At 36.3% G+C, this 25146-nt stretch overlaps 2 protein-coding genes across 3 annotated transcripts in view; one reads left to right on the forward strand and one right to left on the reverse strand.

The window, feature by feature from the left end:
* The window catches only part of LOC141397748 (niacin transporter NiaP), a 231635-nt gene that overhangs the window by 54166 nt on the left and 152323 nt on the right, over nucleotides 1–25146 (forward strand). The gene's annotated exons all lie outside the window — the stretch shown is intronic.
* The window catches only part of inaF-D (trp-interacting inaF-D), a 173463-nt gene that overhangs the window by 28411 nt on the left and 119906 nt on the right, over nucleotides 1–25146 (reverse strand). Inside the window, exon 1 of one of the 2 annotated variants that reach the window (XM_073974409.1) lies at nucleotides 21713–22653. The exons of the other annotated variant lie outside the window; for it this stretch is intronic. Within the exon in view, the coding sequence (XP_073830510.1) occupies nucleotides 21713–21935 (223 nt within the window). The 5' untranslated portion in view covers nucleotides 21936–22653. Of the gene's footprint in view, nucleotides 1–21712; nucleotides 22654–25146 lie in introns of those variants that run through there. 2 annotated transcript variants of the gene reach the window in all.

Genomic DNA, 25146 nt, shown 5'->3' on the forward strand with positions numbered 1-25146 from the left:
GAAGTTTTCGTCGCTTTCTATAAAAAGACTTTGTGGTCTTCTATGAGAAGGCCTTGTAGCTCTTTATGGGAAGACCTTGTGGTCTCCTATGATAAGACTTTGTGACCTCCTCTTAAAAAGCCTTGTGTCTTCTCAAAAACTACACAATGACTTCTCATAGGAGACCACAATGTCTTCTCATGGAAGACCACAAAGTGTTTCCACAGGGTCTTCTTATAGAAGAAGGTCTGCTCATAGAAGACCACGAGGTTTTCCTGTAGAAGACCCAAAGTCTTCTTATAGAGAACAAAAAGGTCTTATTATATAAGACCTCAAGGTCTTCTCATAGGGGACCACAAGGCCTTACCATAGTGGACCATAAGTTCATCTTATAGAAGACCGGAAGGTCATCTCATGGAGCACAAGTTCTTCTTATAGAAGATCACAAAGTCTTCTCATAGAAGACCACAAGGTCTTCTAATAGTGGACCGCAAAGTCTTATAATAGAAGTCATAGAGGTCTTCTCATAGGGGACCACAAGTTCTTCTCAGAGAAGACCACACGGTCTTCTCATAGGGGACCACATGACCTTCTCATAGAATACCACAAAGTGTTCTCATAGAATGGTATTCTTAAAGAAAACCCTAAGGTTTTCTGAAGGACGATCTCAATTGCTTTTCTGAGAGAAGACCTCAAGTTCTTTCGATGGAAGACCTCAAATACTTCTTATAGAAGACCACAAGGTATTCTTATAGAAATGATAGGGGGTTTTTAGAATACCATAATTCTTCTTATAGAGGATTACAGGGTCTTCTTATAGAAGACCACAAGGTCATCTCATAGAAGACCACAAAGGGGACCACAAAGTCTTATCATAGAAGACCACAAGGTCTTCTCATAGAAGACAACAAAGTGTTCTCATAGAATGGTCTTCTTAAAGAAAACCTCAAGGTTTTCTGAAAGAAGGCCTCAACGCCTTCTGATAGAAGACCACAAGGTCTTCTCATAGGTAGCACAAGGTCATCTCACAGAAGACCGCAAGAATACCATAATTCTTCTTATAGAGGATTACAGGGTCTTCTTATAGAAGACCACAAGGTCATCTTATAGAAGACCACAAAGGGGACCACAAAGTCTTATCATAGAAGACCACAAGGTCTTCTCATAGAAGACAACAAAGTGTTCTCATAGAATGGTCTTCTTAAAGAAAACCTCAAGGTTTTCTGAAAGAAGGCCTCAACGCCTTCTCATAGAAGACCACAATGTCTTGTCATAGAAGACCACAAGGTCTTCTCATAGAAGACCACAAGGTCTTCTCATAGAAGACCACAAGGTCTTCTCATAGAAGACCACAAAGTCTTCTCATAGAAGACCACAAGTTCTTCTCATAGAAGACAACAAGTCATCTCATATGTGGTCCCCCATGGTCTCTTCTTGTCAAAGACCACAGGGTCTTCTCATAGAAGACCATAATGTGTTCTAGTAGAAGGGGTTTCTTAAAAAAACCTCAAGGTCATCTGAAAGAAGACCTCAAAATCTTCATATAGAAGACCGCAAGATTCTTTTTAGAAGACTACAAGGTCTTCATATGGAAAAGAACAAGGACTTCTTATAGAAGAGCACAAGGAACCACTAGGTTTTCTCATAAGAGATTACAAAATGTTTATATATGATACCAAAAGTCTTCTGATATACTATGAGTGAGGTCTTCTCATAAAAGGCAAAAAGGTCTTCTCATAGAAGACCACAAGAACTTCTCATTGCAAACTACAAAGTGTTTCCATAGAAGACTAAAAGGAATTCTCATAGAAGACCACAAGATATTCTTATACAAGATCGCAAGGTCTTCTTATAGAAGTCCACACAAGGTCTTCTTATAAAAGTCCAAACAAGGTCTTCCTGTATAAGTCCACACATGGTCTTCTTACAGATGTTCACAGAAGGTCTTTTATAAAATTCCACACAAGGTCATCTTATTGAAGTCCATGCAAGGTATTCCTGTATAAGTCCACACTAGGGTTATGACCTTTTTACAACCTCGTATCCCTGTATGATATTTTGATAAATTTTACCTAAGATTTCAAAAAATCTTAAAATCTTTAAGTGATTCGATGAAAAAAGCTTTAGCACAAAGAGTTTTTAAAGTTTTTATTTTTCAAAACTTTTGACAATTTTTTGAAGTCACAGTAAATATTTAGCTGAAAACCGTCATAACGGTTTGTTTCTCACTAATTTTATCAGAAGTTCACAAAAGGTCGTCAATCCAATCGTAAAAATCCACACAAGGTTTTCTTCTAGAAGACCAAAAGGTCCTCTCATGGAAGACCACAAATTCTTCTTCTAAAAGACCATACGTTCTTCTTATAGAAGATTACACGGTAGGGTGGGGCGATTTGTGTGGAAGCAAAAAAACCTTAATGAGCCCTTCGCGTTTCTGATTCCTGGGATTGAACTGAGCAAAAAAGTCCACTGGACCATATATCTACCGTGAAAATCGAGCCTCCCGATTTTGACTTTAAGTTTTTTATTGACGTTTTTTGGATATTTTGGCATATAACAGCCAAACCATTGGGATTTTCGATCCAACACAAAGACAAACATTGTAGCCAAGTCAGTAATTGAAAACTCTCTAATACATCGCAAAAGCATTGGAACGCTCCTTCAGACAGTTTTGGCCTTAAGAATGTGCAAACTTTTCGGAAAATGTCGATAAATGACATTGTGCTACAAAATTTGACCCGAAAAATATTCAAGTGTTCTGATGCAAAATTATAACGTGTTGCGATCCATGGACAACGACAATGCCTTTATTTCGTTTGGGTCACTTCGTTTTATTTTTTTATAACGGTAAAAGTAGTGAAAATCTGGGTTTCTTACATTTTCAAATTTAAACGGACTTATCTTATTTTTTCCACAACGGATTTCTTTTGATCCTTCTTCCTTTTAAAGGGGTGAATAATGTCTTTTGAATAAGCTATTATTGTTTTAAATCGGCTAACAAATGGCTAAGTTATAGTGGTTTATGTCTGAAAACCCCCACAAAAAACCTATAAAGGAATTTCTCATAAGTTTCAAAATAAATATTGAACAAAACAAAAAACATTATATTTTTGAAAATTATGAGAAATCCCTTTATCGGTTTTCAGTAAATATTTAGCTGAAAACCGTCATAACGGTTTGTTTCTCACTAATTTTATCAGAAGTTCACAAAAGGTCGTCAATCCAATCGTAAAAATCCACACAAGGTTTTCTTCTAGAAGACCAAAAGGTCCTCTCATGGAAGACCACAAATTCTTCTTCTAAAAGACCATACGTTCTTCTTATAGAAGATTACACGGTAGGGTGGGGCGATTTGTGTGGAAGCAAAAAAACCTTAATGAGCCCTTCGCGTTTCTGATTCCTGGGATTGAACTGAGCAAAAAAGTCCACTGGACCATATATCTACCGTGAAAATCGAGCCTCCCGATTTTGACTTTAAGTTTTTTATTGACGTTTTTTGGATATTTTGGCATATAACAGCCAAACCATTGGGATTTTCGATCCAACACAAAGACAAACATTGTAGCCAAGTCAGTAATTGAAAACTCTCTAATACATCGCAAAAGCATTGGAACGCTCCTTCAGACAGTTTTGGCCTTAAGAATGTGCAAACTTTTCGGAAAATGTCGATAAATGACATTGTGCTACAAAATTTGACCCGAAAAATATTCAAGTGTTCTGATGCAAAATTATAACGTGTTGCGATCCATGGACAACGACAATGCCTTTATTTCGTTTGGGTCACTTCGTTTTATTTTTTTATAACGGTAAAAGTAGTGAAAATCTGGGTTTCTTACATTTTCAAATTTAAACGGACTTATCTTATTTTTTCCACAACGGATTTCTTTTGATCCTTCTTCCTTTTAAAGGGGTGAATAATGTCTTTTGAATAAGCTATTATTGTTTTAAATCGGCTAACAAATGGCTAAGTTATAGTGGTTTATGTCTGAAAACCCCCACAAAAAACCTATAAAGGAATTTCTCATAAGTTTCAAAATAAATATTGAACAAAACAAAAAACATTATATTTTTGAAAATTATGAGAAATCCCTTTATAGGTTTTTTGTGGGGGTTTTCAGACATAAACCACTATAACTTAGCCATTTGTTAACCGATTTAAAACAATAATAGCTTATTCAAAAGACATTATTCACCCCTTTAAAAGGAAGAAGGATCAAAAGAAATCCGTTGTGGAAAAAATAAGATAAGCCCGTTTAAATTTGAAAATGTAAGAAACCCAGATTTTCACTACTTTTACCGTTATAAAAAAATAAAACGAAGTGACCCAAACGAAATAAAGGCATTGTCGTTGTCCATGGATCCCAACACGTTATAATTTTGCATCAGAACACTTGAATATTTTTCGGGTCAAATTTTGTAGCACAATGTTATTTATCGACATTTTCCGAAAAGTTTGCACATTCTTAAGGCCAAAACTGCCTGAAGGAGCGTTCCAATGCTTTTGCGATGTACTAGAGAGTTATCAATTATTGTCTTGGCTACAATGTTTGTCTTTGTGTTGGATCGAAAATCCCAATGGTTTGGCTGTTATATGCGAAAATATCCAAAAAACTTCAATAAAAAACTTAAAGTCAAAATCGGGAGGCTCGATTTTCAGGGTAGATATATGGTCCAGTGGACTTTTTTGCTCAGTTCAATCCCAGGAATCAGAAACGCGAAGGGCTCATTAAGGTTTTCAAATCGCCCCGGCCTATTACACGGTCTTCCATTTGTGAATTTTGTTTAACATTTGTACGTCCTTATTTCACATTTACCCATTAATCTTCAACCGCAAAAATAATTGAATAATTAAAGTCAAGTTAAGCCACAAAAATGTTAAGTCATTACTGATTAGCTTTACGCAAAACCAATCTTATTAAATATGCTGACGTTTCGACATTCTTTAATGTAATTACCACAGAAACGCCAACAACAACGACAAAAAACTGGATTATCATTTATTAATGCTGTGTTCAATGCAGGCCGCCCTTAATACAGGCAATACATTTCATGTTTTGTTCTGCTTACCCAAGGCACAGCCTCAAAACCCCATTATTTTTTTGCATTTTGGGTATTAGTTTTTAAGCCTAAACAAATGAATGGATTCTCCACAAAAGAATGAAAGAAAATAATCGTTTATTTATGGTTAAAATAGGTTTAAGTTTTGGGGGTATTAGAACAGCCAACAAATTTTTGGTAAAACAAATTTTTGCTGATGCCTAAATATAGGCAAATATTTTTTCCACCACCCACTTTAAGTGAAAAACAAAAACCATGAAACCGTTTTCAATATTTCATGGAGACAGAAGACACAGAAGATAATGTTTGTCGTCATTTGTCAAGATGATTGTTTGCCGCTTTTTGCTGTTTGTTTTGACAAAATGAAATTGAAATAACAACTTTCACTAAAGCCTACTTTTAGTTGATTGAACGCCTTAATGTAGGCAACAAATTTTGCCATTACTGTTGCTGTGCTGAAATACTGTTGGTATTCTAGGCCCCACAAAGGAGGAGTATATGAATATAAATTATGTTTGGAAGATGTTAGATGTGTTAGGTCCCATTGTCGAAAGGGTGTAAATGTTATTTGGTTGGTATAAAACGTTTTAAATGTAAAATTCTTAAAAAAAATTGTATTAAAACTAGAGGTCCCATCTAATTGCGAGAGAAAAGTGGGGGCAGGTGGTAAGTTTTTTGGGGGTGCAATTTTTTTTGTTTGTTAGGGCAAGTTTATTTCAGTTTGGGGTAAGTTTTTGTGTGGTGGGGGAGGGGGTAAGTTGACCGTCTCAACTTCCTCGAATTCGAGATGGGTTTCACTCCCGAATTCCAGCGAGCATTCGGAGCTCTGATTAAAATTCGTAGATTTGGACTGTTATGTATTAAATGTCACAACTGTTTCTCAAATTTGCCACAATTTGCGACATTGTTTCCCTGGCTTTCTGCAAAAAAGAAAAACTGTTGATAAACATAAAAATAATAAATTAGTTTAGTTTCATTTTTTGCTTTAAGTAGCCATCGGAATGAGGATGCAAAAGTAATGGGCAAAATTGTTTAATGTTACTTTGAGTGCAAAAGCCTACTAACCAACTACAAGTTGTACTACTTTTGCCAGTAAGCCTGGCTAACTACCCACTACAGAATACATTGACATTTTTGTATTTGGGGCAGAGTAGTAGCAGCAACGGCCTTACGTCCACAACAACTAACTGTATTGATGTCTTAACTCTTACGAAAAGCCCAGTCAGTAATGAGTGGAGGTTTGTGTTTGTGTGCGATGGTCCCTGTGACTCTGGCCGTCGTCGATGGATGATGTTTTGAACAAATTAAGTTAACGTACTAAATACCAAGAATATTATTGGTATTAGTGTTGTTGCCATTTGCAGTTGTTGTTGTTGATTTTTGTTGAGTGTGTGTGAGTGTGCTGTGTTTAGGGTTGTAATTATTCTTTTGAAATGAAATTTAAAAACATTTACGGCAAACTTAATTACTATGGCAGGCAGCTAGGGACGGACAATTGCAACTGAATAAAACTTTAACAATTATTTTTAAATTGAGTTTCCCCCCCATATAATATGTGAAAAAGAATTTAATAACAAATTTTAAAAGAATTTGGGTAAATCCTTTTAATTACTTTATGACGAGCAATATTTTTTTATAGACAATAAAAGGATTTTCTTTTGAAAAAAAAAATGAGAGGGTTTTAGAACATAACATTGTTTTAAATATGAGATACTAATAGGTGGTCTTTAAATTACAAAAGATATTAAAAAGGGGTTTTGAAGCTTTCGCATTGACGTGGTGGATGTAAAGGGCTGCTTGCTTGTAATAAAAAAATAAAAAAGAAAAGGGCAACCCAGTTCCAAAATGGTTCGGCCTTCTTTATTCTTTTAATTTTTTTATGTCAGAAATGAAGCAGGAAAGCAAGGCAAGCAGGCGAGGCAGCTTATGTACCCAGGCCTTTAGATATCAACTAACGGTCCTCATCGGCTTTAACATGGCAAATCCCAGGACTTATCTTGGTGCGCCTTTCATCTGACAGTGGACAGTGACCTCCCCGAGCCCTAGTAACTCGTAATTTCCCTTAACTCAGGCCCTGTTCCAATTATCGTTACGGTTTACAGACCACGCGACTTCGAATCATCTGACCGTCGTACTATTCGAAACCATGGAATAGTTGATTGGCAAGCATGCGAAGAATTTCCGCATCCGAGAGCTGCCCATTCACACAGATTCTCGGGTTGCTGTGGTAGTTTTCCGGGGCATCATCATTTAACTCCCGTAGATCTGTGGTTACATTCATAGAGCTGGAGATAGACCCAGAGCCAAATTAAGCATAAAAGAACATACAAACATATAACATATACCGTTACAACAACAACCTGTCCCGAAATTCGGAAGGTACCGTTCTATGGGCGCTATATCAAGGCGTAGACCTTTACGGACAAATTTTGGAGGGAAAAGTTTTGTACTACCAACGAAGACTAATATTGAAGCCACAACCTTTAAAATAGCAAAAATCTGGAGGTACAGTTCTATGCGGGCAATATGAAGGTGTAAACCTATTACTACAAATTTCAGGTGGAAAGTTCTGCACCCCAACGAAGACTAAATACCAAATTTCAGCCATTTCGGTGGAATGTTGAGGCCACAACCTTCAAAATACCGAAAATAGGGAGGTACCGTTGTATGGGGCCTATATGAAGTAGTGGATCTATAGCGACATATTTAGAGGGGAAAGTTTAATACCCCCAACTACGACTAAGTACCAAATTTCAGCCATTTCGATGTATTATATAAACTTGAAAATACCGAAAATCGGGATGTACCGTTCTATGGGGGTTATATTAAGGCGTCGACCTGTACCGACACATTTCTGGGGGAAAGTTTTATACCACCTACGAAGACTTAATAAAAAATGTCAGCCATTTCGGAGGAATATTGAGGCCATAACCTTCAAAACACCGAAATTCGGGTGGTACCGTTCTATGGGGCCTATATGAAGGCGTGGACCTATAGCAAAAAATTTCATAGGGAATATTTTATACCCAAAATTAAAACTAAATACCAATTTTCAGCCACATCGGTGGAATGTTGAGGCCAAAACCTTCAAAATACCGCAAATCGGGAGGTACCCTTGTATGGTGGCTATATGAAGGCGTGGACCTATAGCAAAAAATTTCATATGGAAAGTTTTGTACCTAATATGAATACTAAATACCAAATTTCAGCCATTTCGGTGCAATATTGAGGCCACAACCTGCAAAATACAGAAAATCGAGAGGTACCCTTCTATGGGGGCTATATGAAGGAGACCTCCACCAAAGAATCCATGGTATGACCAGGAGTGCCGTGCTGCTACCGAAGAAAAAATGCGGCATACAGGGCTACTTTATAATCAGTAGCAACGCGTAGCGCTCGAGAGAGGTATCGGGAGAAAAGGAGAGAGGAGAAACGTCTTTTCCGCAAGAAAAATAGAGAGTTGGAAAAGAGGGAGTGTGAACAAATAGAGATGTACAGGAGACAGAACGAAGTCCGAAAATTCTATCAAAGAGTGAAGCATCAAACTGATGGCTTTGGTACAGGCATATCCTCCTGTAGAGACCAACAAGGTAATTTGGTAACTGATACAGATAGTGTGCTCAGGATATGGAAAGAACATTTTTCCAAACTGTTGGTATCCGATAGCAGTGAAGACGGCGAAGATACCACAGATTCAATCCCAGAAGATGGTATTGAATGTATACCGCCCCGCCAAGATGAGGTAAGGACAGCAATAAACCGGCTGAAGAATAATAAGGCAGCAGGAGCCGATGGCTAACCAGCCGAGATGTTCAAAACCGGAGGCGACACGCTGATAAGGTGTATGCATCAGCTAGTTAGCACCATCTGGCAGGAAGAACGCGTACCCGACGATTGGAACGTGAGCATCCTATGTCCAGTCCACAAGAAGGGTGATAAGACTGTGTGCTCCAATTACCGGGGCATAAGTCTGCTCCCTATTGCATATAAGATAGTATCTGGCATATTGTGTGAGAGACTAAAGCCTATGGTCAATGAAATTATTGGACCCTATCAGTGCGGCTTTAGACCGGGCAAATCCACCATTGACCAGATATTTACCTTGAGACAAATCCTGGAAAAGACGCAAGAAATGCAGATCGACACCTTCCATCTTTTCGTCGATTATAAAGCAGAATTCGACAGCCCTATACGTTCATAGGTGCTCCAAGCCATGTCTGATTTTGGTATTCCTGCAAAGCTCATTCGGCTTTGTAGAATGGCATACGAAAGAACATATCCGAAGAGTTTATTACCAAAAGAGGTTTCAGACAAGGAGACGGCCTGTCGTGTGATCTATTCAACATCCTGCTGGAAAAGGTCATTCGAGACGCGAAGATCAAAATAAATGGAACGATATACACGAACAGCCATATGTTACTGGCTTATGCCGACGACATTGACATCATGGGTCGATCTGTAAAGGAAGTAACTGACACCTTTGCAAAAGTCGAAAGAGAATCTGATAAGTTGGTCTGGCAATAAACGGCGAAAAAACCAAGTTGATGGTATCGACCCGTAATATGTCCACAAACCCCGCACCATCTGTGAATGTTGGTACCTACAATTTTGAGGTAGTAAAGGACTTCGTCTACCTCGGCACCGCCATAAACACAACAAATAACATCAGTTGTGAAATACGAAGAAGAATAGTGTTGGCTAACAGATGCTACTTTGGGCTGAGTAAGCAGTTTAGGAATAAAGCCAACTCTCGTCAAACAAAAGTAACACTTTACAAAACACTGACACTACTACTACTACTATGTATGGTTCCGAAGCATGGGTACTTGCTCAAGCAGATAAGGCAGTGCTTGGTGTGTTCGAGAGAAAAATTCTTCGAAAGATCTACGGGCCAATCTGTGTTGACGGCGAATATCGGCGTCGTATGAACAATGAGCTGTATCAACTATACAATGACATCAATGTAGTTGAACGAATCGAGATACAACGATTGCGATGGCTAGGCCATGTTGTAAGAATGAGTGATAATGAACCCGCCAAAAAGGCGTATAAATACGGGCCGCATGGAGGTTCTCGCAGATCTGGAAGGCCAAAGCTTCGTTGGAGCGAACAAGTGAAACGAGATATCAGAAAGCTACATATCCCAGATTGGGAAAATGCAGCAGCAAACAGAGAGGATTGGAGATTTTTTCTTAGTTCGGCTTATGGAACAAATGTTCTGTAAAAGGCCAGCTAAGTAAGTAAGGTTAAGTTACATATTTAAGACTTCCGCGCCAACCACAGCTCTTTGAGACAAGGCCAGAAGTAGGAACAAGGTTATTACTCGTAAATCACTTGTTGAGCTCTTATAAAGCAATAGGCCGCTCTGTGGTGTCAGTGTAATATACAAATGTTAGCGTTCAACAGTGAAAAATATTAAAATCTGCCAGAATACCGCACTGAGGACTGAAAGACACCCGTGCACCATCTTCATGACGAGATGAATTTTATCAGGTACATAGGCACAGCAAGATGTCCGCCATGCAGTACCTGCGTGGGTGTTACCGCCGTGAGCTTTTCTGGCGCGACACATCAGTAAAGATCTTGGTGATCTGAAGTGATTTCCGTATTCGGAGACCACTCTCCATCCATCACAGCAGAATAACACAAGCAGATCCGGACGACGCAAACACCTCAATCTATCAACATATGCCATGCACCCAGCGAAATAACTCACCTGTCTCCTGATTCTTTATGGCCTTCGCCACTTTAGGTTGCAGAAGTTTAATCTGGATACAGAGGAACCAGGACAAGATAACTGTACAAGATATACTAAGGAACATATGCATTTGCGTCGCTATAACATAGGCAGGAATAACCGGGCTCAAAAATAGTAAGGCCCCAGAAGCCAATGGCTAACCGGCCGAGCTGATCATGATAAGCTGGTTAGCTTTTGTAATTCTCCGAATAGAAGCAGAAATATTTGCATAATAATAGAACGCTAAACTTTTCTTCACATAAATTTGTTACCCTTTACGAGCCCCTGAATATTATCCGATTATCAGCAAAATCAATGGCCGTCTGTCTCTCTTGCGACCTAAGCTGATTGTGTTTTCTGTCGAACAAAAAAGTATATGAGAATATCTCCATCCGTTTAAAGGTTACAGATTTTTGACCAGGGAAAAATGATTCTGAACCACTGTGCGACGCCTGTCTCATAGTTAACCTTTTTTATTTTTATTCAATTTACCACATATCTTTTTAAATAATAGATGTTATTTATAAACACCTAACAATTTTATAAATCTTTTTTTTTTCGTTTCAGGTATGTTTGAAAATCGTTCGTATCGATAGAAATTTGCAAAGGTACGTTTATGTCTGATGTATACATATGTATTATGGCATATGGTGCAGTCTAATATAGGTGTTCGGCAAGGCCCACAGTGCGAAATATATCTCCTTTAGTAAGGGTTGAATAAAATCACAGTTACATATGATTGAAGTGTTGAATTTTGTCAGTTTTATTGAAAAATATTGCATATAATTTTTGTGAAATGTTCGTCATAACCCGACTTAGGTTTTTATGAAAAAAATTTACCACGCCTACTTTTTCAATTTACAATTTTTATCTTTTCTACAAAGACAAAATATTAGGATATCCAAAGTTTGGACCAAATTGGTTGCCCTGTAAAAGGGATATAGTGCATACCATTTTGGTGACATTTTTTAAATATTGGGGGAGGTACCAGAAGGTGTGGACCGATATGGCTCATCTTCGAACTGAAACTAAGTTTGGACAAAATACGACGAAGGCCAAAGTTTGGAAAACATCGGTTGATCAGGTGTTCACCAGCAACTACATATGGTGCTAGGGGTTTTTTTTACAACTTTGGGGCTGTTTTCTCAAGAAGTATGGACTTGCCCCTGAAAAGACTGTTACCGTCGTAATTGAGACAGCGAAGACAAGTTGCTTCAACAGAAATCAAAATGTTTAGAGAACAGGTCTTAAAATTAACTTATCCGACATTTTGTGTGGGAGGTACCCAAAGGAGTGGACAAATATAGTCAATATTCGAACCTGATCTATATCTGGTAGATATATTAGGATGTGCAAAGTATGGACCAAATCGCTCACTCCCTTCAAGAGTTATGGCGCGCACAATTTTTCCGAATTTTTTTTTTTAACTTTTGTGGGGGAGGTTCTTGAAGGAGTGGACCGTTATGGCTTATCTTCGAACTTAAACTAAGTTTGAACAAAATATTACGAAGGCCAAATTTTGGACCGAATCGACAAATCCGTTCAAGAGTTATCTTGCGCTCCAACCACTACACACGGTGTCATAGGGGTGTTTTCACCTTTCAGGCTAGTTTCTCAGGAAATATGGACTTGTCCCTAATGAAACTTGTGCCGTCGCATGGAGGGCAGTAAATACAAGATACTACAACAAAAATTACAGCGAGTCGAGAACAGGCCCTAAACTGAACTTTTTCGAAATTTTGTGTCTGAGGTACCCGAAGGAGTAGACCGATTGAGTCCATATAGGTAACTCATCTGAGACTCATCTGATGCAAAAAATAACTACATATTTCTCGCCACATGCTCTTGTTAAAATAATGGGCTTGTAGGGGGTTTTGTAATGGGTATTCACGGTGCTCTTGAATCAAATTTAAATGGAAGGTGCTTATACCTGAGAAGTTTTTGCGGATTCTGAAACTACAATGTTCATATATAAGAGAAATGCAAAAACAAAAAAATCGATGGAGCGCTTTTTAAATAAATCGCGATTCAAGATGACATTTTTAGGGGTTGTTTAGGCTTTCACGATTTTGTTTAGAAACCGAAAGTCCTATTAAAATGAGACTAAAGAAAATGTTGTAGCTGTGAAAATTCTCTACAAGATTGACCTTTATGGTATTTTCGTAGGTTTTACCATTTTTGAGATATTGAAGTTCAAATTGGGACTGTAACGCCCCCCTTATAAAACAATGTCATGAAGAGTGCGCCTTAACTAACTTTTAATGAAAACCGCTTAAACAAGGAAAGTTTTTGTGAATTCTGAAACAGCAATGTTCATAGATGAGAAAAATCCAAAAACAAAAAAAAAAAAAAAACGCTGTAGGGATTTTGAAATAAATCACGGCCAAAATTCACATTTTTAGGTGTTTTTTAGGTTTTCACGATATTGCTTGGAAACCGGAAGTCCAATCGAAATGGAGCTAAAGAAAGTGTTGTAGCTGTGAAATTTCTCTACAGGATTGACGTTTATGATTTGTTCTCAGGCTGTACCATTTTTGAGATAAAGAAGCTCAGTTTACATTTTGAGGTTTTTTTGTTAGGGTTTCGCGATTTTGCTTGAATACGGCAAGTCTTATCGATAAGGGACCTGAGAAAATCTTATAATTTTCCTAGGTTGTACCGTTTTTTTAGATATACAAGTTTAAGTTGTTAAATTGCAGTCATGACATTGCATACATTTCGATTGGACTTGCGGTTTCCAAGCAAAATCGTGAAAACCTAAAAACACCTAAAAATGTGAATTTTGACCGCGATTTATTTAAAAATCCCTACAGCGATTTTTTCTTGTTTTTGGATTTTTCTCAACTATGAACATTGCTGTTTCAGAATTCACAAAAACTTCACCTGTGTAAGCGGTTTTCATTAAAACTTAGTTAAGGCAGGCGCCCCCTTCATTACATTGTTTTATAAGGGGGCGATACAGTCACAATTGTCAGAATTTGAACTTCAATATCTCAAAAATGGTAAAACCTACGAAAATAACGTGAATGTCAATCTTGTAGAGAATTTTCATAGCTACAACATTTTCTTCAGTCTCATTTAGACAGGACTTGCGGTTTCTAAGCAAAATCGTGAAAATCTAAACAACCCCCAAAAATGTCAACTTGAGTCGCGATTTATTTAAAAAGCGCTCCGGCCATTTTTTTGTTTCTTGATTTTTCTCATCTATGAACATTGTAGTTTCAGAAACAGCAAAAACTTCCCAGGTGTAAGCACCTTTAATTTAAATTTGATTCAAGAGCACCGTGGTGTATTTTTGCTGGGGTGGCCCCGTTGACACACGGTAGTTCTTTCGAGAAAAAACATTCCTCAAAAAACTGAGTATTTGTTTAGAAATGGAAAATGTATCGGTTCTGTCCCGATTGAATTTCAAAATTTTTCGAGTAAATGCCGTTAAAGTGTTGTGTGAGTCCTGTATACCCTTCGTTTTTATCAACAAACTGACATCGTTCAAACGTTGCACATTATAATATTTCTCTCAAACTTAGAGTAAGTTCGAGTATGGACCACATCGGTCCCAAAAATTCAACACTTTTTGGGTAAAATCCAGTTTAGGGTCACTTCTCGGATCCTAATTGTGGTCCTAATTACAAAGGTATATTTTTTTTAAAATTATTGTTTTAAAAAATTATGAAACTGTTTTTTATTCGAGTACCGGCTGTTGGATATGTCATATTTAGGGTAAATTTTATTTCAATTTGAAATATCGAAATTACCTATAAATATATATTTACATAGACTTCTTCTCAGAAATCCAGATCTTTTCATTTAATATTCTTAAATCGTTGCTTTTTAATTTAAACTCCTCCTCATCCCTTGTTAATATCATATGTAAAGCGTTCATGCAGATAATATGTTACATAGTATGTACAATGTATGTATTTACATATGCACACATTTTGAATTCCTTCCTTATGGTCTTATTTAATTTTAAATCCATTTAGTAGATTTAATTACACTTGTGTTGTCAGTCAGACAATTTGTCTGTCTGTCGGTCGGTGTGTGTGTCTGTCTCTTCTATTCACAAGTAAATTAAGTTTGCAACTGAAGAATGAAACCCCCGAATTGATAACTCTTTCTAAATTGTGGTCTATGTTAAAACAATCCCACATGGATATAGCTGGCAAAAACAACAACAAAAAAGAACTTTAATTTAATTTGTACTCCCACCAAGCACAAACACTTTGAACAAACGAACAAAAACAGGCCGGAGCAACAGCAAAACCGAGAAAAAAAATCATGCAAAATATGCCGCCAAATGTTGGCTGTTGACTGATGAACGCCTTAATATAGGCAACAGTTTTTTTGCTGCTACTGCTGCTGCTGTTACAAAGTTTAGTGATACTTATGCCATTGCAACAACACTTTGTGAAGGAGGATGTGTGAGTGAAAGTGTATGTGTGAGTGTGCGTATGTGTGTGTGTTTGCACACAGTAGTAATTGTTTTGTAGTGGTGGCAGCATTTAAGTCCAAAGTGTTTAACATTATGCATACACATGGCTACGGACAACGACACCCACTCATACACATTAACACATGCTCACATGCACATCCACAGACATCCGCTTGACATTAAAGTTTCCACATACATCAATGCAGAAAAATAGAGAAACAGACAGACAGACTGACTGACTAGCTAACTGTGGCTGTGTGGCAAGCTAGATGGGTTTATGTGTGTGTCTGTGTTTGTTACAATTAATTGTTATCTATATGTAGCACCACTACAACAACAACAAACATGAGAAAAGTGGCAGCAACAACACATTGCCATACAGCAAAGAGTAACAGCAACAACAACAAAAACAACTTTTAATTTCATTATATTTTTTGTAGGGGCAAAAACACCATTGATTACCCCTCTCTCCTATCCGTTTCTCTTTCCCAGTCATTCCTCCTATTTATGTTCGGCTGAGTTTTGGTTGGAGGCAGAACCATAATTGATTGCAGATGTTCTTATTTGGTTTAGTTATGGAATTTCTGGCAAACAATTTTTTTGTAGGCCATGAATTTGGCCAAGTTGTTGCTGCCTTTGAAACTCATTTCAGTTATCTTTTTCGGTTGTACCCTACAGATAGAAGATATTTATTAATCCTCCCTGAAATGCCTAGAGATAGAAGGCTTTATTAAGTTGTGCTATTGACAGAAGACTGTCTAAAGGACTTCTTAAGTCAGAAGACTTCTTTATATGTTTTCTATAGACAGAAAACTTTAAGAGGTCTTTCATAGATAGAATGGACTTAAAACATGCACTTAATGCATTCCAAGGGTTGATGTTAATGTAGACGGAAAATCTTCTAAATGCTCTTATAAATAGAAGATCCTCCAAAAGTCCTCTATGTTCACAAGATCTTTCAAAGGTGTTCTATAGAATGAAAATTTTCTGAAGGTTTAAAATTGACAGAGGACCTAACAATTTGTTCTGTAGACAGAGGACCTTCTAAAGGTATTTTATTTGTAGGCAGAAGGCCTAGAAGATAATTTATGGATATAATAGTTTCTAAAGGTGTATTTTTATATACTGAAGATCTTCTAAAATTCTTCTCTGGACAGTAGTTCTAAATGCCTATTATCACAAGGCTTTCTTGAGACAGGCTTCTTCTAAAGGTCTTCTATAGACTGATATATTTTGTAGATGTCTTCTATAAAGACCTTCCTTTAGATAGGAACCTTCTTAACGTTCAGATAGAAGCTTTTTTTATAAACTTTTAAACCTAAATGTCTTCTAAAAGTATTATATGGACAGAAGACTTTCTCATGGTCTTCTAATGACAGATGACCTTCAAAAGTTTTATATGGAAAAAATTTCCTCAGTACCCTGAGAACACTTCTTCTAGAGATAACAAAATTAATCAGTAAACTAAGGACACTTTTTATATAGAAAACATTATTCAGTTACTGATTACCCTTTCTCCTCAGTAACCTGAGGAACTGCTCACTAACTTGAAAATACTTTTCTCTTTAGAAAAAATCCTCAGAACCCTGAGGAATTTTTTTAACTTAATGAGTAATTCCTCAGTAACATGAGAAAAAGTGTCTTCAGTGTACTGAGGATTTTTTCTATAAAAAAGTGCCCTCTGCTTACTGAGAATTTTTTTCTATAGAAAAAAGTGTCCTCAGCGTACTGATGAAATTTTTTCTATAGAAAAAATTGTCCTCAGCGTTCTGAGGAAATTTTTTCTATTGAAAAAAGTGTCCTCAGCGTACTTAGGATTTTTTTCTATAGAAAAAAGTGTCCTCAGCGTACTGAGGAATTTTTTTCTATAGAAAAAAGTGTCCTCAGCGTACTGAGGAAATTTTTTCTTTTGAAAAAAGTGTCTTCAGGTACATCGGAATTTTTTTCTATTGAAAAAAGTGTCCTCATCGTACCGAGGATTTTTTTCTATAGAAAAAAGTGTCCTCAGCGTACTGAGGAATTTTTTTTCTATAGAAAAGGACACTTTTTCTAGCGTACTGAAGAAATTATTTCTATAGAAAAAAGTGCCCTAAACGTACTGAAGAAATTTTTTCTACTGAGGAAATTTGTTCTATAGAAAAAGTGTCCGTAGGCTACTGAAGAAATTTTTCTATAGAAAAAGTGTCCTCAGGCTACTGAGGAAATTTTTTCTATAGAAAAAGTGTCCTACTGACGAAATCTTTTCTATAGAAAAAAGTGTCCTCAGGCTACTGAGAATTTTTGCTATAGAAAAAAGTGTCCTAATGTTGCTGAGGATTTGAGGAGGAAATTTTTTTCTATAGAAAAATTGTCCTACTGAGGAAATTTTTTCTACAGAAAAAGTGTCCTCAGGCTACTGAGAACATTTTTTCTATAGAAAAAAGTGTTCTCTGTCTACTGAGGAAATTTTTTTATAGAAAAAAGTGTCCTCTGACTGCTGAGGAAATTTTTTCTATAGAAAAAAGTGTCCTCAGGCTACTAAGGAAATTTTTGTATAGAAAAAAGTGTCCTCAGGCAACTGAGGAATTTTTTTGTATAAAAAAATTGTTCTCAGGCTACTGAGGAATTTTTTTCTATAGAAAAAAGTGTCCTCAGGCTACTGAGGAATTGTTTTCTATAGAAAAAAGTGTCCTCAGGCTGCAAAGGAAATTTGTTCTATAGAAAAAAGTGTCCTCAGACTGCTGAGGAAATTTTTTCTATAGAAAAGGACACTTTTTCTAGCGTACTGAGGAAATTGTTTCTATAGAAAAAAGTGCCCTAAACGTACTGAGGAAATTTGTTCTATAGAAAAAAGTGTCCGTAGGCTACTGAAGAAATTTTTCTATAGAAAAAGTGTCCTCAGGCTACTGAGGAAATTTTTTCTATAGAAAAAGTGTCCTACTGACGAAATCTTTTCTATAGAAAAAAGTGTCCTCAGGCTACTGAGAATTTTTGCTATAGAAAAAAAGTGTCCTAATGTTGCTGAGGATTTGAGGAGGAAATTTTTTTCTATAGAAAAATTGTCCTACTGTGGAAATTTTTTCTACAGAAAAATTGTCCTCAGGCTACTGAGAACATTTTTTCTATAGAAAAAAGTGTTCTCTGTCTACTGAGGAAATTTTTTTATAGAAAAAAGTGTCCTCTGACTGTTGAGGAAATTTTTTCTATAGAAAAAATTTCCTCAGGCTGCAAAGGAATTGTTTTCTATAGAAAAAAGTGTCCTCAGGCTGCAAAGGAAATTTGTTCTATAGAAGAAAGTGTCCTCAGACTGCTGAGGAAATTTTTTCTATAGAAAAAGTGTCCTACTGAGGAAATGTTTTCTACAGAAAAAAAGTGTCCTCAGGCTACCGAGGAAATTTTTTCTATAGAAAAAAGTGTCCTCAGGCGACCGAGGAAATTTTTCTATAGGAAAAAGTGTCCTCAGCGTTCTGAGGAATTTTTTTCTGTAGGAAAAAGTGTCCTCAGCGTTCTGAGGAATTTTTTTCTATAGAAAAAAGTGTCCTCAGCGTTCTGAGGAATTTTTTTCTATAGAAAAAAGTGTCCTCAGCGTACTGAGGAATTTTTTTCTATAGAAAAGGACACTTTTTCTAGCGTACTGAGGAAATTGTTTCTATAGAAAAAAGTGCCCTCAACGTACTGAGGAAATTCTTTCTATGGAAAAAAGTGGAATTTTTTTCTATAGAAAAAGTGGCCTCGGCGGAATGTCCTCAACGTACTGAGGAAATTTTTCTATAGAAAATGGTGTCCTCAGCGTACTGAGGAAATGTTTTCTATAGAAAAAAGTGTCCTCAGCGTACTGAGGAAATTTTTCCTATAGAAAAAAGTGCCCTAAGCGTGCTGAAGAAATTTTTCTATAGAAAAAGGAGTCCTCAGCGTACTGAGGAATTTTTTTATAGAAAAAAGTGTCCTCAGCGTAATGAGGAAATTTTTCCAAAAATTTTGTATAGAAAAAGTGTCCTACTGAGGAAATTTTTTCTATAGCAAAAAGTGTCCTCAGGCTACTAAGGAAATTTTTTCTATAGAAAAGAGTGTCCTCAGGCTACTGAGGAAATTTTTTCTATAGAAAAGAGTGTCCTCAGTCTACTGAGGAAATTTTTTCTATAGAAAAAAGTGTCCTCAGGTTACTAAGGAAATTTTTGTATAGAAAAAAGTGCCCTCAGGCTACAAAGGAATTTTTTTCTATAGAAAAAAGGGTCCTCAGGATACTGAGGAATTTTTTCTATAAAAAAAAAAAATTGTTCTCAGGCTACTGAGGAATTTTTTTCTATAGAAAAAAGTGTCCTCAGGCTACTGAGGAATTGTTTTCTATAGAAAAAAGTGTTTTCAGTCTACTGAGGAATTTTTTTTATAGAAAAAATGTCCTCAGCCTACTGTGGAATTTTTTTCTGTAGAAAAAAGTGTCCTCAGGTTACAAAGGAAATTTTTTCTATAGAAAAAAGTGTCCTACTGAGGAAATTTTTTCCATAGAAAAAGTGTCCTACTGAGGAAATTTTTTTATAGAAAAAGTGTCCTCAGGCTACTGAGGAAATTTTTTCTCAGGCTTCTGAGGACATTTTTTTTATAGAAAAAAGTGTCCTCTGACTGCTGAGGAAATTTTTTCTATAGAAAAAAGTGTCCTCTGGCTGCTGAGGAAATTTTTTCTATAGAAAAAGTGTCCCCATGCTACTGAGGAAATTGTTTCTATAGAAAAAGTGTCCTCTGTCTACTGAGAATTTTTGCTATAGAAAAAAAATTGTCCTCAGATTACTGAGGAATTTTTTCTATAGAAAAAAGTGTCCTAATGTTACTGAGGATTTTTTCTAGAGCAAAAAGTGTCCAGGAAATGTTTTCTGTAGAAAAAACTGTGCTCAGGCTATTCACTATTTTTTTCAATACAATTTGTTTCTATAGAAATCGTGAGGACACATCTTTCTATATCTAAAAATTCCTCAGTAAACTGAGGACACTTTGTTCCATAAAAAAATCCCCGTAACCAGAGGATATTTTTATTTTTCTATAAAAAAAATCTCCAGTACATTCAGGACAATTTTTTCTAAATAAAATCTTCAGTAATCAGAGCACCTTTTTTATAGAAAAAAAAAAAATCCTCAAAAACTGAGGACACTTTTTCTATGGCAAACGATTTCCACCTTTTCTATAGAAAAAATCTTCAATACCCTGAGAAAGCTTTTTCTATAAAAAACGTACTTAGTAATCTGACGGCACTTTTTTCTAAAGAAAAATGTTCCTCAATAAACCTAGGGCATTTTTTTCTGTGGAAAAAATCCTCAGTAAAGTGTCCTCACTTTCTTCTACAGAAAAAATTATCAGTGAGCTGAGGGCACCTTTTCTATAGAAAAAATCCTCTATACACTGAGGACAGTGTTTTCTATAGAAAAAAATCCTCAGTAACCTGAGGACAGTTTTTTATATAGAAAAAATTCCTTAGTAACCTGAGGACACATTTTCTATGGAAAAAAATCCCCAGTAACATGAGCATTTGTTCTATAAAAAACAAATTTCTCAATATCCCATAGAAAAACTTCCTCAGTACTATAGAAAAAAATTCTCAGTAACCTGAGGACATTTTTTATGGAAAACATTATTCAGCAGCCTGAGGAAACTCTATTCTATAGAAAAAATTCTCAGTAGCAAGACGACAAGGTTTTCTATAGAAAAAAATTCCCCAATACTTTTTTAAATAAAATGACCTCAGGTTACTAAGGAGTTTTTTTCTTTAGAAAAAAATATCCTGAATTTATTAAGGATTTTTTTACTCTAGAAAAAAGTGTCCTGATGTTTCTAAGGAATTTTTTTCTATAGAAAAAATGTTCCCATTTGCCTGAGTGTCCCCAAGCCACTGATGACATTTTGTCTATAGGAAAAAGAATCGTAAGGTTAATGATGACATTTTTTCTATAGAAAAAAGTTTCCTCAGGCTGCTGATAACATGTTTACTATAGAGAAAAGTGTCCTCAGGCTTCTAAGGATTTTTTTCTATAGAAAATAGAAAAAAGTCCTCAGGATACATAGGACTTTTTTTCTATAGGAAAAAGTGTCCTAAGGTTACTGAGGATTTTATCTATAAAAAGATTTCCTCACATTACTGAGTAAATTTTATAAAAGTCCTAAGGAATGTTTTCCTTGTAAGAGGTGTCCTCTGCATAGTGAGTATTATTTCTATAGAAAAACATGTACTGTGGTATATTTTTCTGTAGAACAATGATGGGTCCTCAGGGTACTGAAGATCTTTATTAATTGATTTTTTTAATTTAAAGTTTCAGCATTTTATTTGTGAGTAGGTTATTAATTATTCCCCTTTGACCACCCTTATAATTTCATATGCACATCCAAGTTTTCTATTTGGCCATATGGTTTTCATATGGCATAGTTTTTCATTTGAGTTTTTAATTTTTTCAGTTGGCTCGTGCCACTCTGACGATCACTAATTTGTTTTGGTTTCACAATTATTTCTTTTTGGTGCTTCTGTTGGCACAACGTCTTCTTACCACAATTATTGCCTTTGGTCACAAAGGGGCGTATCGTAGGATCCCATATGAATATATAATACAGCGACAGCATGATGGCAGCCAATGAAACGCATAGCACATAAACGGCAACCGTTAAGATGCGAATGACCTTACGATTGCCCTGTGGCTGATAGCAGCGACTAATTGTTTCCGTAGGCGGCAGTTTGACTTTTTCCTCTAACGAGCCCACTTTGGAATTCATGTTGACTGGTTGGCTGCTGTTGGCTGCTTAGGCGACTGGTTGCTTGTTTGTCTGTCTGTCTGATGTGCTGGTATTCTAAATTCTAGACGTTGTTGCGCTCTTGTGTTTTTGGTTTCTTTTTACGTTACACTTTTGAACACACTTGTTGTAATGTATTTTTAAAATTATTTCCAACTTTTTTTTATTACTTTTTAATAGAAATAAAACTTTTGCAATTTTTGTGAGAATAATTTTGTAAATTACGTTTCTTAATTTGTTATGGATTTTGTTTGATATGTTAAATTGCTTTATTTTAATATTTTTTATAGTTTTTATTTATTATTGTTATAGAAATAAATGCATTAAATTCCTTTCTTTTTAATTTATTTTTCACTTAAAAAATAGTTTTCGTAATTAATTTTAGATATTTTTTTTTGGTTTTATTGTCGTTGATTGAAATATTTCATTCGTTTTCTTTTTATTGTTGTTGTTTTATTTCCTTGCTTGGGGAAAACGAATTCATGCAGCTTTTACTTTATTTATTCTTTTCATTTTTTTCGTAATATTAAATTTTTGTTGCCTTTCAATATTCGCATTGCATTTTTCCCATTAAAAAACAATTGCCGTTAACCGTTCCTGCTGTTGTTGTGGTCGTGATGCCACACGTTTTGTTTCGTCTACTGTTTGCTGCGAGCCGACAACCAACCGTCTCCGTGTGCAACTGCATTTGTAATGATTCGTTTGTTAGGCCAAAGTTATCCGTTTTGTTGTGAATTTTTGCTCGCTCCATCACAGGGATATGTAGTCGTAATACACTTCCACACACACAGAGCAGAGCGCCACTTCGTGTCCACTGAGATTGCCAGATGTAAAGAGTTGAAACACTCGGCTTGTGCTTTTCTCTCTTTCATTATAGATTCTCTTTTCTAACTTCTAATAGTTATGTTATTTTACAACTTTCTACTCTCTTCCTTAATTTCTCAAAATCAGACATGTTCTCTTTTGTAATTTGTCGGGCAAGGCAAAGGAATTTAGCAGTTGTTTGTTTTTGCATTGTCGTATTCTTGTTCTTCTTCAAGTTTTTGTGAATTGGCCACAGTAATTAGTAAAACATCCCAAAAATCCGCCCACACTTTGAGAAGCAACAGTGTTCCGAATAGGTAACGAAATTAGAAGTCTCATAGTAGGATCTCTGTAGAAAAAGGTCCATAAATGGGCTTCAATAGACGGAAAGACCCCATAAAAGGTTTTCTATAGAAAGAATATCCACATAAAAAGACTTCTATCGAAATAATACCAATAAACGGGCTTCGATAAAAGAGAGCCGATAAGCGGGTTTTTTTATGAGAGAAGGCCTACAAACGGTCCCCTTGAGAGAAGCCTCATAAACGTCTAGGGATAGAGAGCCCACAAATTTAAAGACCCATAAGCGAGTTATTTGAGTAGAAACCAAAAACGGGCTGCAATGGTTAGAAGACCCGTAAACGGGCTTCGCTTATATGTATAACGTGCTTATATGTATAAAAACGCCCAAGAGCACGCTTTGGATAGAAGGCTCACAAACGGGCTTCTGTATAAAAATACCCATAAACGGGTTATATGGGTAGAATACCAACAAACGGGCTGTTATAGATGGATGGCCTCCAAACGGGCGTCTGTATATAAAGACCCATAAACGGACTTATATGGATAGGAAACCAACGAACGGGCGTAAATGCATAGAAGGGAATCAAACGGCTTCTGTTTAAAATTATCAATAAACGGAATTGAACGGATATAAGGCCCATAAACGTGCTTCTGTCAAAAAGACCCAAAAGGCCCATATAGGGATAGAAGGTCCATAAGCGGGCTTCTGAATTAAAATATCCATATATGGGCTTATATGGATAGAAGGTCCACAAACGGGCTTCGGTATATAAAGACCCATAAATGAGCCCATGTAAATAGAAGGCCCGTAAACGGACTTCTGTATAAAAATAACCATTAACAGGCTTATGTGAGTAGAGAGCCCACAAACGGTCTTATGTAAAAAAAGACCCATAGACGGGCTTATATGGATAGAGGGCCCATAAAAGGGTTTTGTATAAAAATATCCATAAACAGGCTTATATGGACAGAAAGCTCATAAATGGACTTCTGTATAGAAGACCCATAAACGGGCTTATATGGATAGACAGGCTTATGTGGTGAGAAGGCTCACAACGGACTTTGGTATAAAAAGACACATACACGGGCTTATATGAATAGAAGACCCATAAACGGGCTTCTGTATAACAATACCCATAAACAGGGTTCTGTATAAAAATACCAGTAAACGGGCTTATATGGTTAGAAAGGACTCAAACGGGCTTCTGCGTATAAAACATAAAAGGGCTTATGTGGTTAGAAGGTTCAAACTGGGGCTCCAGTATAGAACGACCAATACACGGGCTTATATTGAAGGCCCACTAACCGGCTCCGTATATAAAGACCTTGTGTGCCTTCCATCCATATTGGATTCTATACACAAAAATCTCTTCAGTCCACTGATCTAAAGAAAAAATTATCTTAACGCCACCGAAGAAATTTATCCTATAGAAAAAATTTGTATAGAAAAAAGTGTCCTCAGGCCATTGAGGAAATATTTTCTGTACAAAAAAGTGTCCTCAGGCCACTGAGGAATTTTTAAATACAAAAAAAGTGTCCTCGGGACACTGAAGAATTTTTTCTGAAGAAAAGAACGTCCTCAGGCCACTGAGAATTTTTTTTCTATAGAAAAAAGTGTCCTCAGGGCACCGAGAATTTTTTCTGTAGAAAAAAGTGTACCCAGGCCACTGAAATAGAAAAAAATGTTATTATACGTTATTGTTGCAATTTTTTCTATGGAAAAAGTGTCCTCAGGCCACTGAGGATTTTTTTCTATAGAAAAAAGAGTCCTCAGGTCACTGAGATTTTTTCTATAGAAAAAAGTGTCCTCAGGCCACTGAGATTTTTTCTATAGAAAAAAGTGTCCTCAGGCCACTGAGATTTTTTCTATAGAAAAAAGTGTCCTCAGGCCACTGAGATTTTTTCTATAGAAAAAAGTGTCCTCAGGCCACTGAGGAATTTTTGTCTATAGAAAAAGTGTCCTCAGGCCACTGAGGAATTTTTGTCTATAGAAAAAGTGTCCTCAGGCCACTGAGGAATTTTTTCTACAGAAAAAAAAGTGTCCTCAGGTCACTGAGATTTTTTCTATAGAAAAAAGTGTCCTCAG

The sequence above is a fragment of the Musca autumnalis genome, unplaced genomic scaffold, assembly GCF_047663935.1.
Source record: "Musca autumnalis isolate F117 unplaced genomic scaffold, ASM4766393v1 scaffold_3, whole genome shotgun sequence".
Classification (NCBI taxonomy): Eukaryota; Metazoa; Arthropoda; class Insecta; order Diptera; family Muscidae; genus Musca; species Musca autumnalis.